At 43.9% G+C, this 18,490-nt stretch overlaps 1 protein-coding gene across 1 annotated transcript in view; it reads right to left on the bottom strand.

Moving 5' to 3' along the window:
• OGDH (oxoglutarate (alpha-ketoglutarate) dehydrogenase (lipoamide)) overlaps positions 1-18,490 on the bottom strand; it is a 94,136-nt gene that overhangs the window by 70,489 nt on the left and 5,157 nt on the right. The window contains exon 2 of the mRNA XM_011983287.1: positions 7,673-7,921. Within this exon, the coding sequence (XP_011838677.1) occupies positions 7,673-7,894 (222 nt within the window). The 5' untranslated portion in view covers positions 7,895-7,921. The remainder of the gene's footprint in view (positions 1-7,672; positions 7,922-18,490) is intronic.

Raw genomic sequence — 18,490 nt, 5'->3', positions numbered from 1 at the left:
ATGCAGTGATCCTCATGTGGAGTAGCCTCTCTCCTCCCACCAGCCTCAGTGACCTCGTATGCCTGCTGTCCTGGCCTCAGTCCCTCCTGCTCTTGGGGATCCCAACTCCTCCTGCACCACATCCTCAAACTTGCTCTCCTTCTACCTGCTGAGGGGTCCACGCTCCCACAGCACATAACAAAATCAACGAACACCTCTTGGTTTGATCTTGGAACCTCTCCATTTACTTCATAACCCAAACTTTTGCTCTTTTCTTGCTGCATCTGGCTCCTGGCCCTGAAGTCTGCGTCCATCACCCTGCTGAGTGACTGTGAGCCCCTGTTGGGCTCCTTCACAGCACAGCATAATGTACTTCCCTTCAGAAGCTCAGTAGGTTCTATTAGAATTTTAACTGTTTTTTGTTTTTTTCATTTTTAAGGGCCAGCGGGGAGAGTGAGAAAGGAGAGACAAAGGAAAGAGAGAAGGGGGTGGCGGGGGGGGACAGAGAGAGAAGAGAGAGGTAGAATTTTAACTGTTGTTCGAACTTATTTAATCATCCTGCTAGGATGACAGGGCAAGACTGCTTTTCCTCTTGCAGCCGCCACTCAGCACAGTCTTCGAACACAGCTGTCATGAGCTGCAAACTACCACACAAGAGAGGGTGCTGCTTCATGCTTCCTGTTGTTTCAAAGAGGTTATAATTTTATCACCCTAAATAAACCATAAATGCAAACTGCTTAAGAGTGAAATACTGTGCTAAAGTTGGAGAAGGCGCACTCAGTCAGTTTAGCTGATTTAACATAAAAAGCCACAAGTGCTGAGATTGCTCTTAACACGTGAAGTTAAAGATTAGCAAGTGGCGGGGGGAGGGTGGGAGAAGAATGAGGGTTGAAAAATTGCTTATTGGGTACAACGTTCATTATCTGGGTGACAGGTATACTAGAAGCCCAATTCCCACCATTACTTAACCTACCCATGTTGCAAACCCACACATGTACCTCCTGAATCTTCAAAAACAAAAAATCATCAAGGGGTAACTTCAAAGCTTGTCGCTGAAACCCCATTTACGTAGACCATGCAGTTTATGCATACAGTCAGCCCTCCATATCTGTGGGTTCTGCATCCATGGATTCAACCAAACGTGGATTGAAAACAGTTGGAAAAATACCGTCTGTACTGAACATGTATACTTTTTTTTTCCTGTTATTATTCTCTAAACCACGGATCCCCAGCCCCCGGGCCATGGACCAGTACTAGTCAGTGGCCTGTTTGGAACCGGGCTGCACAGCAGGAAGTGAGCGGCAAGGGAGCATTACCACCTGAGCTCCGCCTCCTGTCACATCAGTGGGGGCATTAGATTCTCACAGGAGAGCCAACAGGATTGTGAGCTGCGCATGCAAGGGATCTAGGTTCACTCCTTACGAGAATCTAACTAATGCCTGATGATGTGAGGTGGAACAGTTTCACTGCGAAGCCATCCTCCCCTGATCCCTCAGTCCATGGAAAAACTGTCTTCCACGAAACTGGTCCCTAGTGCCAAGAGTTGGGGACTGCTGCCACAACAATGAAGTATAACAACTATTTGCATAGCATTTACCTTGTATTAGGTAATACAAGTAATCTAGAGATGATTTAAAGTATACGGGAGAACGTGCATAGTTTATATTTCATTTTATAGAAGGGACATGAGCATCCTTGGATTTTGGTATCCTCAGTGTGCCCTGGAACCAATCCCCTACAGACACCGAGGAATGACTACATGTATTTCTGATAAGTCATTCATAAATCAATTACATAAAAGATTAAAATACTCAAAATGTATTCCAACCGCCCAACTGGCATTGCCTAAAATGCCTTGTGAATTACCCCCAGAAATAAATAACTTGAGTGGCACCAAAGTGTTCTGCAGATTTTTCAACACAGCTGTTCCTTGTCACGTGAACACATCAGCTCTCCTTATGAGCACGTCATACTTCCACATACCCACTGTGGGAAGCCCCTTCACTGCACATGCAGCAGCTAGGAGGGTAAATTGGAGCAGGGCTCCTGCCAAGGGAGGAGCCCCAAGCCAGGACAGAACTGTGGGTACCACAGTCCTATTTTTCAAAGTGAGGCCAAGGCAGTTTCAACATTGCAGAGTTGAAAAGGCCGATATCACCCCATAATGGGACAGCGTGTGTATCTGTGCTTTTCCTCCACTTAGTTTCACTCATAGAAAATACCAGTACTGTGTTTCATAAGCATGGAAGGAGGAAACAGAACGGTGTCGACAGATGAGCAGCAAGGCCAGACTTAGCAGCGGGCCAACAGCCTGCACCTGTAATCTGAACACATAGAGCCCCTCCCTCCTGCAGCGACCACATGTACACACTTTAGGAGCTGACATGTGAAAAGTACAAGAAGAAAAAACCATCAAGAAATGGGCATCAGGCATGGTGGCTCACACCCATAATCCCAGCACCTCAGGAGGCCTAGGCGGGCGGATCACCTGAGGTCGGGAGTTTAAGACCAGCCTGGCCAACATGGTAAAACCCCGTCTTTACTGAAAACACAAAAGTTAGCCAGGCGTGATGGCGCACGTCTGTAATTCCAGCTAGCTGGGAGACTGAGGTACCAGAACTGCTTGAACCCAGGAAGCGGAGGTTGCAGTGAGCCGAGATTGCGTCACTGTACTCCAGACTGAGCGAGACTCGTCTCAAAAAAAAAAAAAAAAAAAAGAAAAAAGAAATGGGCATCAGTTAACAAGAACAGGGAGGCAGGCTTTAGGGAGATGGGCAGGGCAGAGGAAGGCATAGAGCAGAGGAAGAGCCCGGAGGTACAAAGCAAGCTGTGGGAAAGCCAAATGGCTAAGAGGGCCTAGAAGAAAAGCAGGGCCAATGATGGCACCCTCAAGGCAGCCGCTGTAGGCACTGTTGGGAGAAGAACAGGCCCCAGCTCCTTCCACTCCCTCAGGACCTAATCCTGGCTCTTCCTCAGCAGGGCCAGAACCTGGCAGATGCATTACAAGGAACCTGACATTATGCTACAGCTATAAGTGGGCACCTGTCCCTACAAAACAAAATGAGACCAACACCCAGACTCATGGGGGCTTAGCAGTTCTTAATTACCTGTTTGTCTTAAACATTATTAACAAGGATAACTTAGCTCTGACTGTGTCTTAAAGACACAAATAAAGGTAAGATGTTACCATTTGATGTGACCTCAAACGTGCTGAGACCCTAATGAGGAAGGCTTCATATGCTGACAGCCCAGACCACTGCTGAAGCTTCTTAAGAGGGATCAGTGAGGAACACAAATGCCAGACTATAACAGAGACAAAAGTCTAGGATAGAACCAAAGGTAGGAACAAAAGGGAGATGGCAGATGGTCCCACCACAGAGACAGACCCAGGTCAGCTAGTTAACCAGATACTGCTCTGGGGAGTGGGTTTAGGGTAAAAAAGGTACTTGCAGCTCTGATTTGCTAAAATATTTTACCACAAATATAATTTTCATAACAGTTAAGCATTTTAAAAGTTTTTTTTAAGAGGCTGGGTGTGGTGGCTCACGTCTGTAATCCCAGAACTTTGGGAGGCCAAGGTGGGAGGACTGCTTGAGCCCAGGAGTTCAAGACCAGTCTGGTTAACATAGAGAGACTCCGTCTCTATTTACATTTTTTTATTTTTTAAAACATTTTCTATTTTATTTTTAATAGAGACAAGGTCTCGCCATGTTGCCCAGGCTGGAGCCTCCCAAAGTGTAAGGATTACAGGCATGACTCCTACTTATGTTAAAAAGTTTTAAATTAAAAAATAAATTAAATTAAAAATAAGGACTACAACAACCAATTATAAAGTATAAAAACAAATGTAAAAAAATAAGTAAAATAAAAATTAAAAAACAAAACAAAACAAATGTAAAAGGACAGCTTTAAGAGAAGAGTAAATATTTAAACATAGACTGAGAAAAAATTGTATTAGAGAATTAGCCTGTTAAAGTTTGTTGGGCGTGGTTATGAAAACATTTACTTATCAGTTAGTTACACTGATGCATATATGCCAGAAATGACACAGGTCTGGAATTTGCCTTAAAATACTCCAGTGTCTACTCCTCAAACCCCAAACAAACCAACAAATAAAAAAGTCACTGGGGTAAGGAACAGATTTTTAAAATACCTGCAAAAGGTAGACAGCTGTTGAAGCTGTGTGACCAGTCTCCTCACAAGGTTTATCATCTACTCTTCTCTCTACTGCTATGTATGCTTAGAAACACTGTAACACAGATGTAAAAGTAACAATGGGGCTGGGTGCAGTGGCTCACACCTGTAATCCCAGCACTTTGGGAGGCAGAGGTGGGCAGACTGATTGAGCTCAGGAGTTTGAGACCAGCCTGGCCAACATGGTGAAACCCCGTCTCTACTAAAATACAAAAATTAGCCAGGTGTGGTGGCATGTATCTGTAATCTCGGCTACTCGGGAGACTGAGGCACGAGAATCACTTGAAACAGGAGGTGGAGGTTGCAGTGAGCAGAGATCACCTCACTGTACTCCAGTCTGGGCGTGAGTGCAGGCTGGGCTGAGTGAGACTCCGTCTCAAAAAAAACAAATAAATAAATAAAATAAATAAAAATAAAAATAACAATGGGAAAGTGTGCCAAAGGGCAGGAGGGGAAGATGTTGAGTTTGTTCCTTTTCTGCTGTATATGAGTTTAGTCCTTGCAGGCCCAGTTAAGCTCTCTGAAAATAAGTATGGAATCTGACCTCAGGACATTTCTGATGTTTAAGCAGAAGATGAGATAGATGATCTATCTAAATCCTACAGTACTTCTAATTGTATTATCTCTATTTAAACAATTATTATCTCTATTTAATCTATGTGTTCTAAAATAAGAGCACAAATAAAGTAAAATAGCTCTAAGGCTATGGATCCTAACCTTTCATGGGTGACAGATGCTTTGAAAATTGGACAGAAGTTATGGATTATCTCCCTTGAAAAACATGCACACAGCCAGGCTCTGTGGTTCACGCCTGCACTTTGGGAGGCCAAGGCAGGTGGATCATGAGGTCAGCAGTTCAAGACCAGCCTGACTAATATGGTGAAATCCCGTCTCTATTAAAAATACAAAAATTAGCCAGGCGTGGTGGCACAGGCCTGTAATCTCAGCTACTCAGGAGGCTAAAGGCAGGAGAATCACTTGAGCCTGGGAGGCAGAGGTTGCAGTGAGCCGAGATCGCACCACTGCCCTCCAGCCTGAGTGACAGAGTGAGACTCCGTATCAAAAAAAAAAAAAAAAAAAAAAGGAAAAAAAAAAGAAAGAAAAACATGCACACACCACATACTGGGCCTAATTCAACTTAAAGAGGACCCACCTTGTCGTCTGGGACGGCAGAGGAGTGATGAAGTCCCTGCCAGATGACAACCGGGATTGCTGGAGGGCACGCCCACTGATTTAACCATCCTGTCCCCTCCCCTCTACAAGCAGGGAGGAGTAGAGCATGCATGTGAGTACCACACGGTGCCCCCTGGAGATTCCTGGCAACAGAAACAGGCATAAAGACATAAAGCCAGCATGCCCCTACAAAAACCATCTTCAAAGGCTTCCAGCAGGAGCAGCTATGATGGCAGCAGGCCCAGTGTCCACAGCACTGTGGCCACACCGCTCACAGAGTGCACCTCTTACCCACGAATCATTGAGGACCAAACCTTCACAAGGACATGCAGTCTCAGCCAGGTGCTCTTCACCTTTCAGACACTAGGCACCGTCATTTAGGAGCTACTGACTCCAAATCCTAACATCACTGAAAACAACTTGGTTGGTTCCAAGAAAAGGTTGTGTTTGAGAAAAGGAAGGTAAAAGAATAGGCCTGTGCACATAACAGTCCTTGATTCTGAAACCTCAGGGCTCAGTTTTATTCTAGATATAATCTACAGCTGTAGTTGTGTGTGTGTGTGTGTGTGTGTGTGTGTGTGTGTGAAATCTGCCACAATCTGCAACCACAGTCTTCAGTAACATCCATGACATTAAAAGCAGGGGCCAGTTTCACACAGCACTTCTTTTGGGTAATTTGTTTACAGACTAGGGAAATAAACTACAGATTTCTTACAGAAAACCAGGTCTCACCTTGCCCAGGAAGCAATGCTGCTCCTAGGTTGCCATGGAAACGGGGAAGGATTGGGTTAGAGTCCCACCACTGCTGGGCAATAAGGCTGAGACAAAGCGGCATTCCTGAAAAAATGGGGCCTGGTGGCCCAGCAGTCACGGGAATATACGCTCCCCTGCACCTTTTTTTTTTTTTTTAATTTTAGAGACTGGGTCTCCCTCTGTTGCCCAGGATGGAGTGCAGTGGCACCATCATAGCGCACCGTAACCTCGAATTCCTGGGCTTCAGCAATCCTCCCGCCTCGGCCTGTGGAGTAGCTGGAACTGCAGGCATGTGCCACCACACCTAGCTAAATTAAAAAAAAAACAATTCCTAAGTGTCACTAATACTTAAAGGGAAAGCTTGTTAGCAGAAGCCCAGTGGAAGCAAACTACCTTTTGGCGATAAGCCCCCAAGATTCAAGAGTAGGAAAAAAAGCCAAATTCACAGTGAAGATAAGCAATGTTGGCTAGGCACGGCCTCCGAGCTGAGTGTCTTGCTCATGCTACCTCCTTTCATTCTCCCAACCTCTTACAGATGACGCACAGGAGCTTGGAAACGCTGGGACCCACCCTCTTATTACTATACTATGCTGCTTTCCCAATTCCTTCAGGAGGCTGGCTGCTTTCCCTGAAAATCAAGGAATGGTTAGCAAAACCTACAAATATTCATTGGCTCAAAATAGAGTAAAGGAATTCTGTCACAAGGCATGACTTGGCCAGGCGTGGTGGATCATGCCTGTAATCCCAGTACTTTGGGAGGTCAAGATGGGTGGACCACTTAAGGCCAGGGGTTTGGGACCAGCCTGGCCAAGAGAGTAAAATCCCGTATCTACTAAAAATACAAAAACTAGTCAGGCGTGGTGACGTGTGCCTGTAGTCCCAGCTACTTGGGAGGCTGAGGCACAAGAATCTCTTGAACCCAGGAGGCAGAGGTTGCAGCAAGTCAAGATCCACTGCACTCCAGCCTGGACAACAGCAGGACTCTGTCTCAAACAAAACAAAACAAACAAAAACAAAAACAAAACAAACAAAAAAAACAAGACATGACTTACATCAGCAATCATGTGGTGAAAAGTTTAGAAAATGCCCTTATATGTAATACAGAGAAGTTAGAAACAAACAGGAAAAAAATAGGAACATAATGATCTAAAAGGCCATTCATACAGAAATTACATGAGGTGACTAAGGCATGTTACATATGAAAGTATCCTCTCCAGACAGAATGTAGGAGCTTCCTAAGGTCCTGCTCTTTTCCACACACGTTCTTTCTTTCTTTCTTCTTTCTTCAGAGGCTTCATCCTGAAGCAGCCCTTGGGGAGATTCTGGAGGGTCACACACATGCTTCTTCACATCCTCGCAGAGTTAAGTGCAGTGTCTACCGCTGGACGCCAATCCAGGGACCATGGCTTCTGCTGGGGCCATGCTGGGTCTGATACAGATGTGGTGGTTGGTACGGCGCTTCAGTTGCCTGCCTGCCCGCTGACTCCTCAGGACGCACACACTTACCTGGTGACCAGTCAGGAACAGGCCAACGCACCAACATGAGGTAGACCCACGGCCCTGCGAGCCTTACCTTATGTACACTTTTGGGGTTTTCCAGCCAAGCACAGTACATCTCCTCCACATAGTTCGAACTAGTCCCACTGAGAAAGGGCTCAGCAGCAACGGGTGCAGAATAGCACCGAATCTGTTGAAATGTCCTAGCTGCTGCTGGTCTGTTTTGTGAAAATGTCTTAACAGTCTGGGAAGCCGTCAACGGCCTCAACTTAGCAGCACAAGTCCTTAAATGAAACATTTTTGTCCTGAAGTTTTTCACAACTGCCTGTATTTAAAAAAAAAAAAAAAAAAGAAAAGAAAGAAAGATTTTAAAAATGAGCATTTAAGAGACAAGGCTACCAGATCCTGATGCTCTAGAGAAAGGATAATTGTTTTTAAAAAGCTACTAGAAGAAAACAAAAAACAAAAAACCAAAACTTGTTCAACTCTTAACTGTTGAGGAGAAAGACCCTGGCATATAAATACATTCACAAGAATACTACCTGCTCAGTGCCACCAGTTCATGTGCCTGAGAGCACAACAGAGCCGTGACTGTGTGAAACTCACACACTCTCTTGCACCTACTAACACAGGATGCCTGTGCTAGCCCAAGGAAGGTTAGTGTACAGTTGCAAATATTACCATCTTCACTTAAAAATTTAAATCTTGGCCAGACTCAGTGGCTCACGCTTGTAATCCCAGCACTTTGGGAGGCCGAGGCGGGTGGATCATGAGGTCAGGAGATCGAGACCATTCTGGCCAACATGATGAAACTACATCTCTACTAAAAATACAAAAATTAGCTGGGTATGGTGGTGCGCGCTTGTAGACCCAGCTACTTGGGAGGCTGAGGCAGGAAAATTGCTTGAACCTGGTAGGCGGAGGCTGCAGTGAACCGAGATTGCACCACAGTACTCCAGCCTGGCAACAGAGTGAGACTCTGTCTCAAAAAAAAAATAAATAAACAAAATTAAATCTAGTTTAAGGGCTGAGATGATAAACATACCATGTTCTTTAAATTTACATATTATATATATATAAAACAATTAGAAAAAAGGCAACAAGGATTAATTAATTTAGAATTAGGATTAATTAGAATAAGAAAAACATTTCTAATCTGTCCAGAAACTACTGAGTACCTGCTGTACTTACGATATTACGGAACATACAAAGAAATTAGAAAAATACTTTCCTTACTCTCAATTCACCCTTGAGCAGAGGGAAAACAACACACAAAAGATTGCAGAGGAATTACTGAGTACTTTAGAGGCGCGGAATACGCCAGCAGACCTGTAAGAGGACGGGCTCCTTCCAGGTGGGTGTGTCTCAGGGTAAAAGGACATGGATGGGGAGGAGGGAAGAGGAGGCACTGCATGTGGCAGTACCCATAGGCAGAAACAGAAATGGGAAGAGCCAGAATCTCATGGTACTAGGAAGGGTAAGGAAAAGCCACAGAGGGGTGTCCAGTGTCCCACCCGCCACCTCCTGCACTCAGCCCCCTTTCATAAGCCATGGGGAGCCAGGTCTGAGCAAGGGAGACACGGGTGGGCCCTGCAAAGATTGAAAAGAGCACATGGAGCAGTTCAATAATGCCTGCCTGGCCTGAGTCCTCCATGGTGAGTAACTCCACACATCTGACTCATGCATAAACCCAGAGGTTCCCTGTAAGGCAGGCATCAGCTCTTTCACTTTACAGATAGCTTCAGTTTCCATTCCCTTACATTTCATCCAAGGTCACAGGCTACTAGCAGCAGAGTCAGGATCCAAGAGGAAAGTTCACAAGGATGCTGCCTGTGGGAAAAAAGGTGCTTGCTGGCCTACATGGTTGCTCATGAATTTGTCTCAAAGCAGGCGCCCGGGTTGTAAAGTTGGAACTATACCCTGTGTCCACACCTACCCAAAGGAAGTCCAAGCTCTGAAACATAGCGTGAATTGTTACACAAAATATCTTCTATATTATTTATTGGAAACTTCCTCTTGGCCCAAATATGCTCAGGATACACATTAGGGACACCGAGAGAGGGCTCAGAGTATCCTGCATTCACCTCTGGCCTGCTCCACTGAGAAGAGATAGGTCAGCAAGAGGAAACAGCAGAACATATTCTTTAAAAACAAACAACACAAACAAAAACTTGCTCCTTACAAATTAAAGGTAAACAAGCAATATACTCTGGATATAATTAGGGAATGCAATCTTTACTCCTGGGTTTTTACTTTAGAAATCAAAAGTTTTAAGTTAATTCAGTAGTTCTTCCTACCTCCAACTACACTCCAACTTTTTCCACTGATATATTTAAGGGAAACAAAGAGCCCTAACATTGACAGCAAAAATACTACTGTTGTTTCGTTTTATGCTATTTTTTTTTTTTAATTTCTCAGGCTCAAAGGAAAATGTTCATTTTTTTCCTTTAATGTCATTATCTACGCAACATTAAACATCCAATTGCCTCTGGGTTGGGTTTCTCCCAGAAAACAATAGCATCACCTCATTAACTATCAGTATTCAGTTGCTGCAACAGCCCAATTAACAGGCACCGAACTGACAACTGTAAAACACCCATTTCATCTGTTCTTCCCAAAGTGCCCCCTTCAACATGATCCTGTTTAAGTAAATCATGACATTTTGCTATTCGCAATCACCGAATCTGACAAACAGTTAAGTGCTGCCCAGCAGAGCTGCCAGGACAGCTAGATTTTTTTTTTTTTTTTGATATGGAGTCTCGCTCTGTAGTCCAGGCTAGAGTACAGCGGCGTGATCTCGGCTCACTGCAACCTCCCCATCCCGGATTCAAGCAGTTCCCCTGCCTCAGCCTCCCGAGTAGCTAGGACTACAGGTGCGTGCTACCACACCTGGCTAATTTTTGTACTTTTAGTAGAGACAGGGTTTCACTATGTTGGCCAGGCTGGTCTCAAACTCCTGACCTCGTGATCTGCCTGCCTCGGCCTCCCAAAGTGCTGATACTATAGGCATGAGCCACCATGCCCAGCTGAGATTTTTAAACTTCTTTTAAGATGACTCATGGGAAGAGGTGCCTTTCAGCAGATGGCTCAACATCCCCAACTCCACCCAGGAACAGCCAGGACAGCTGTTTGCTGTCCACACTCTGACAGACCCACAGAGCCAACACTAACGCAAATTTCCAATTCTGGTAAATACCCATTCTTCACCTTTCTCTCTTACATAAAATGGCATAAGAAGATATTAAAAGCCAAGCACAGTGGTTCATGCCTATAATCCTAGCACTTTGGGATGCCAAGGCTTAAGGACTGTTTGAGGCCAGGAGTTTGAGACCAGCCTGGTAGTGAAACCACGTCTCCACAAAAAATTTAAAAGCTATCAGGTATGGTGGCACATGTCTGTAGTCCCAGCTACCCAGGAGGATGAGGTGGAAGGATCGCCTGAGCCCAGGAGGTCAAGGCTTCAGTGAGCTATGATCGTGCCACTCCACTCCAGCCTGGGTGACAGAGCGAGACCCTATCTCTAAAAAAATAAAAAACAAACAAAATATATTAAATACAAGAAGAAGGAAAACTGCAGGCCAGTCAACATTAGGTCTTGAAATTCAACTTAGAATTCTGTAACTGATACTAAGTCAACTTTAAGAATAGTACGTTATTTGGTAGAGACATTCAATTGTTTAAAACGCTTTTTCTGAAAGCGCCTCTGAGCTGTCCAAAATATCAAAATTCAAAGTGTTTTGAATTTTGGTTTAAAACAGGAATGTCCAATATTTTGGCTTCCCTGGGCAACACTGGAAGAATTGTCTTGGGCCACACATAAAATACACTAACACTAACGACAACTGATGAGCTTACAAAAAAAAAAATTGCAAAAACATCCATAATGTTTTAATAAAGTTTGCAAACTTGTGTTGGGCCACATTCAAAACTGTCCTGGGCCACATGTGGCCCATGGGCTGGAGGTTGGACAAACTTGGTTTAAAAGAATATTTCTATTTAAATGGGTGCCAACTCCATTCGGTGAGGAAAAGAACAGTCTTTTCAAATGAAGGTGCTGGGACAACTAGAGCTCCACGTGTAAAGAAGAGTGAAGTCACACAGTCATATACAAAATTCAAAATTGATCAAAGTCCTGAGTGTAAGAGATAAAACTGTAAGACACTTAGAAGTTTTATAACTTCCATGAAGTAAATCTTTGTGACCTTGGTTCAAGCAATGGATTCTTAGTTATGACACCACCAGTATAAACAACAAAATAAAACCCACAAATTGAATTTCATCAAAATAAAAAACTTGGCCAGGAGCGGTAGCTCACGCCTGTAATCTCAGCACTTTAGGAGGCTGAGGCAGGTGGATAACTTGAGATCAGGAATTCAAGACCAGCCTAGCCAACATGGCAAAACCCCATTTCTACTAAAAATACAAAAATTAGCTGGGCGTGGTCACACACGCCTGTAGTCCCAGCTGCTCGGGAGGCTGAGGCAGGAGAATCCTTTGAACCCAAGAGGCAGAGGTTGCAGTGAGCTGAGATCGCCCCACCACACTCCAGCCTGGTTGACAGAGTGAGACTCTGTCTCAAAATAAGCAAAAAAATAAAAAATAAAAAACTTTTGTGCTTCAAATAACTTATTAAGAAAGAAATGATATAGATGGGAGAAAATATTTGCAATTATCTGATAAGGAACTTACATGCAGAATATATAAAGAACTCTTGTAATGCAACAGTAAAAAAACAACTCCATCAAAAAGTAGGCAAAGGATTTGAATAGACATTTCTCCAAATAAGATATACTAATAGCCAATAAACACATAAAGTTACCATATAACTCAGCAATTCCACTCCTAGATATATAATCAAGATAAATGAAAATGTACGTCCACAAACAACTTGTACACAAATGCCCATAGCAGCATTATTGGTAAAAGTCAAATAGTAGAAACAACTCAAATGTCCATCACTGATGAATGGATAAGCAAAACATGTTATATCTATAGAATATAATAGCATTCTGCAATGAAAACTAAGGAAGTGCTGGCGCATGCTCCACCTGGAGGAACCCTGAAAACATTATGCTCAGTAAAAAGAAGCAGATGCAAAAGACATTATGAGTCTATTCCTCTGCTCTCACACAACAATCAACACAGAAGATTTCTGTGACTAAATGTATGAGGAATTCTCCCTACCAATAAGCAATTCAAGTCTGCTGCTACCTACCTGGAGATGGCATCAGATACCACAGGTCAAGAGCTCAATCTCACAAGGCTGCCCCCTATTTTCGATGTAATAGCAAGCCCCCAGTTGTCTTACTTGTACTTCTGGCCAACCAGCTAGAAACTGGAGATCCCATGACCCCCTCCTTTGGTTCAATAAATTTCTAAGAACTCAGGGAAACACTTACTTACATCTACTGTTTTTTTCAAAGACTATAACATAGGATGTGGATTAAGAGTTGCACAGGTCAAGGTGTAGGATAGGGTACGGAGTTTCCATACCCTCCCCAGGCATGCCACCCTCCAGGAGTCTCCACATGTTCAGCTATCCAGAAGCTCTCTGTACCCCATCATCTTGGGCCTTTTATGGAGACTTCTTTGGATACACATGACTGAAGCATAGATAACCACGCAGATATGTGATCAGACAAAAAGGGTGTGATCTAATACCAACAGACTGAGTGGGGAAACCCAGCCAGGCCTGTTTGTTCAGATTCTTCTTGGTCTCTCTGTGCAGGATTCCTTCCTGTGCGTGTGAGGCAGGACTCCTGAAGTGGGTGTCTTGTGACCTACAATCAGACAAGGTAGGTCAGAGAATTTCTTTATGGCCGGCTCCAAGACAGAACAGTGGAGGAATATTAGAGTATATTTTTAGTTTCTATCGCCTCCCTCGGGGAGAAAAAGCAGCAGGTGAAAGGAGTGCCACAGGCCTGCTTCTGGGGCCTAAAGCACCCCAACATTATAACGAAAGACTGTCTTTCACCTTTATCACTCTGAAGCTGTTTGGAAGCTACTTCAGGAACCAAGGATAAATACTTTAACAAAATACAAGCTTATTTTAGTCACTTAGGAAATAACAAGAGCTATGGGAGTTATAACCAGGAATCATGGACAAAAACCTATATACCTATAATAATATCACATTCCAGAACAGACAAATCTATACAGAGAGAATGTAGAGTAGAGGTTGCCCGGGGCTGGGGCAGAGGAATGAGAGGAGGATGAGGAGTGACTCAGTGGATACAGGGCTTTCTTTTTGGGAGGAGAGGATGAAAATGCTCTAAAACTAGATTGTATTGATGGTGTCACAATCCTCTAATATACTGAAAAACATTCGCCTTACAATTTAAATGAGTGAATTGTATGGTATGTGAATTACGTCTCAATAAAGTTATTTTTTTAAATGTGTAAGAAAAAATGTAACTGAACTTATCACTGCACATGAAAATGATACAAGTTGTAATTCATTAATTTCAAGATACAAGAATAAACACATACATTTGGGAAAAGTAAGTTGTAAAAAGAAAAAAAGTAAAAACCAAAGGAAAATTAGTTTTCAGGTGTTAAATGCCCTGCCCTTAGGAAATGATATACTTAAATAGGGTTCTGTCTGAAACACGAAGCCTTTGAGGTCTATGCCTTGAATTTCCCCAGTTGGGCAGGAGGCACCCTATCCCAGGGCACAAAGAATGAGGGAAATAAACCGACTACTGACGCCTATCAATATGACGCTGGCTAGGTAGAGGGGTAATTAAAAAGGCAAGACCGAGCAAAAACAGTCTGCTGTTTCTCAGCAAATGAGTCTTTGAGAGAAAAAAAACGACACATCATTATATGATCCTTATACCCTATGAGTGTTAGCTGGCAACCATTTTAAAGGACAACTCATCCACTTTCTTTTTTTCAGTTTCGGACTCAATCTTTCTGATGAATCATGAACACAACATTTGCTACAAACCTATGGCTGTTATCTCACGCCTGCAATTATTTTTTCGTAGTAATACAAAGAACTCATATACAGAGTACAGCTATCAATTCTCCCTTATTGGCTGAGAATCTCAAAGAATTTAGTATTTTTCACTAGTGACACCTCATTACACAAAAGCTGAGGGACAGGGAAGTAGTGAGGATTACTTTTAAACTGTAAAGTTTTTTTCGGTTGCTAGTGGAAACAATTACTGAGCCTGCAAGTACAGAGGCCTCCTGACACCAAGTCACCATGTGAGCTTTCCTGGGCCATAAAGTAGAGACAGTAATTACTCCTAACCTCCTCATAATGTCTTTTTGTAACTGTAACACAAATATGAAAGCACTTTGAAAACTTGAAGATATATCTATGACTAAAGAAATGGTTGGGTATAGTAGCTCATGCCTGTAATCCCAGTACTTTGGGAGGTCAAGGTGGGTGGATCACCTGAGATCAGGAGTTTGAGACCAGCCTGGCCAACATGGTGAAACTCCATCTCTACTAAAACTACAGAAAAATGAGTTGCGTCGCATGGTGGCGGGTGCCTGTAGTCCCAGCTACCTGGGAAGCTGAGGTAGGAGAATCGCTTTAACCTGGGAGGTGGAGGCGGCAGTGAGCTGAGATTTCGCTACTGCACTCCAGCCTGGACGACAGAGTGAGACTCCGTCTCAAAAAAACACACACTCCCTCTCTCTCTCTCTCTCTCTCTCGAGAGAGAGAGAGAGAGAGAGAGAGAGAGAGAGAGAGGGAGTGTGTGCAGAAAAGAAAAGGCAAACTAGTGATATAAAAAGTTCCAGTTTCTGGCCGGGCACGGTGGCTCACGCCTGTAATCCCAGCACTTTGGAAGGCCGAGACGGGCGAATCACGAGGTCAGCAGATCGAGACCATCCTGGCTAACACGGTGAAACCCCGTCTCTACTAAAAAAATACAAAAAAATTAGCCGGGCGTGGTGGCGGGCGCCTGTAGTCCCAGCTACTCGGGAGGCTGAGGCAGGAGAATGGCATGAACCCAGGAGGTGGAACTTGTAGTGAGCTGAGGGTGCGCCACTGCACTCCAGCCTGGGCGACAGACCAAGACTCTGCCTCAAAAAAAAAAAAAAAAAAAGTTCAAGTTTCCAAGATATTTAAACCTAAACATTAGCTAATTTGGAGTGGTGGTCAACTGGTAACTTCCAAAACATTAGTAGGCTGTCTCCATTATTTAGCACAAAAGCTTTTTTAGCTCACCAATCATGGGCCGTCACCACTGGTAGTGACTGACACCTCTCTGATCAGATCCCTGAGTATGCTTCAGTATATAGGTCTGAAGACTGTTCTGCCCCTTCCCCGAGACGTGGTCCCATGGCATCAGAGATGCCCATGACTGAAGTGGTATAAATAGGTTGACAGGGGAGGGTGTACATAAATAGGCACTTTTAAAAGGTATTGATATTAAATCTTTATGGAAAGCAGGACAATTTTTCAACATCTCATTAAAGCATATATAAAAGGTCTGTTTCCTGCTAAAAATAGCTAAAAACACGAGGTACTACATTTAAGACAAAACAAGACTCTGAAGGGTGGAGAGAAGGAAGCAGACTGGCTAGGAACCAGAGGACCCAAGGAAAGAGGATTGAGTTTTTTGTTGTTGTTTTTATCAGGGTCTTGCTCTGTTGCCCAGGCTAGAGTGTAGTGGCATGATCTCGGCTCACTGCAGCCTGGACCTCCCGGGCTCAAATAATTCTCCTACCTCAGTCCCCCAAGTAGCCGAGACTACCACAGGCACACATGACCATGCGTGGCTAATTTTTGTATTTTTTATAGAGACAGTTTCCCCGTGTTGGCCAAGGTGGCCTCGAACTCCTGACCTCAAGTGATCCGCCCATCTTGGACTCCCAAAATGCTAGGATTATAGGTATGAGCCACCACACCTGGCCGAGCACTGAGTCCTTGATTTTCTTTTTGCTTCATATGTCTCAGACCTAGGTACTGGAGAAGCCTACAATCCAGAAATGCCAATAGGTATAGACAAAGAAAACTACAAACAGAAACCTGTTCTCTCTAGCCAAAGGACCAGGAAAAGAGCAGCAAGATGGAACACTTTTAAAGTTTTAAAGAACAATTGCTCTACTGCAGCCAAACTCCACAGGAAACTTCCTCACTCCACTCAGCTGATGTCAGAATAGAGATCAGGGACTTTCATCCCCACCTGGTGAGTAATGAGTCCTCCGCAACTCACTCCCTGATAAGTCAGTGGAGACCAGGCAGGGAGTCTGGATTTCAAACCCATCCAGCAGTAATGAAGCAGCACCCCTCCCTTCCCAGGCAGAGTGATATCACCAAGGCCTAATGGGGAACTCTTACAGCCATACAGCAGTAACAAGGAATCCCTTCCCCCAGACACCCTACCCAGCAACAATGAGGAAGCAGCTCCTCCCTGCCCCAGCAGAGGAAGCCTGCATTACTTAGAGATTTAAACAAGATCAAGAGTCCATAACATAACACCCAGAATGTCCAGGTTGTAAGTCAAAGATCACTCTTTACATCAAGGGCCAGGATCATCTTGGCTGGGGGTGGTGGCTCACAGCTGTAATCCCAGCACTTCAGGAGGCTGAGGTGGGTGTTATTACTTGAGGTCAGGAATTCAAGACCAGCCTGGCCAACATGGTGAAGCCCCATCTTTACAAAAACACAAAAATTAGCCTGGCATGGTGGCACACGCCTGTAATCCCAGCTACTTGGAAGGCTGAGGCAGGAGAATCTCTTGAACCCGGGAGTTTGCAGTGAGTCGAGACTGCGCCACTGCACTCCTCCAGCCTGGGCGACGGAGAGAAACTTCGTCTCAAAAAAACCAAAAAAACAAAAAAAGACAATCTACAGACACCAATACCAAGATGACACAGACTTAGAATTATCTGACAAAGATTCTAAAAGAGGCATCCTCAAAATGCTTCCACGAGCAACTATGAACATGCTTGAAACAAATGAAAAAGTTTCAGCAAAGAGAAGATGTAGAGAATAAAATAGACATTTCAGAACTGAAAAATGCACTAAGCAAAAGAAAAAAAACTTAAGCATGGGTTAAATGGCAGAATAAAGAAGACAGAGGAAATCACTGAACTTGAAGACAGAACAAGGCCTCAGGAAAATAACAAAAGATCTAATATTTATGTCATTGGAGTCCCAGACGAAGGCAGAAGAAGGGGCTGGAAAAACATTCAAAGAAATAATGGCTACAAATCTCCCAAATTTGGCAAAAAGGCATAAAGAACCCCATGCAGAATAAATCCAAATAAACGCACACCAAGACACATCATAAACAAATTCAGAAAACTCAATACAAACCCCCCCAAAAACAACAACAACAAAAAAAAACCTTGAAGGAAGCCAGAGAGAAATAGTGCATTATATACAAGAAAAGAAAAGAAAAGAAAAGAAAAAAAAATGCCTGTAATCCCAGCACTTTGGGAGGCTGAGGCGGGCGGTTCACCCCAGGTTGGGAGTTTGAGACCAGCCTGACCAACATGGAGAAACCCTGTCTCAATTAAAAATACAAAATTAGCCGGGCGTGGCAGCGCATGCCTGTAATCCCAGCTATTTGGGAGGCTGAGGCGGGCAGTTCACCCCAGGTTTGGAGTTTGAGACCAGCCTGACCAACATGGAGAAACCCTGTCTCAACTAAAAATACAAAATTAGCCGGGTGTGGCAGCGCATGCCTGTAATCCCAGCTGTTTGGGAGGCTGAGGCAGGAGAATCACTTGAACCCGGGAGGTGGAGGTTGCAGTGAGCTCAGATCATGCCATGGCACTCCAGCCTGGGCAACAACAGCAAAACTCCATCCCAAAAAAAAAAAAAAAAAAAAAGTGAGCCACCGAGTCCAGCCTATACTCAAGAGGAGGAGAATTAGGCACTACCTCTTGAAGGCAGGAGTATCAAATAATTTATGCACCTACATTA

Source organism: Mandrillus leucophaeus, unplaced genomic scaffold (genome assembly GCF_000951045.1).
Source record: "Mandrillus leucophaeus isolate KB7577 unplaced genomic scaffold, Mleu.le_1.0 Scaffold248, whole genome shotgun sequence".
NCBI lineage: Eukaryota > Metazoa > Chordata > Mammalia > Primates > Cercopithecidae > Mandrillus > Mandrillus leucophaeus.
Note: the sequence above shows the minus strand (reverse complement) of the source record. Positions and strands in the feature narration are given on the sequence as shown.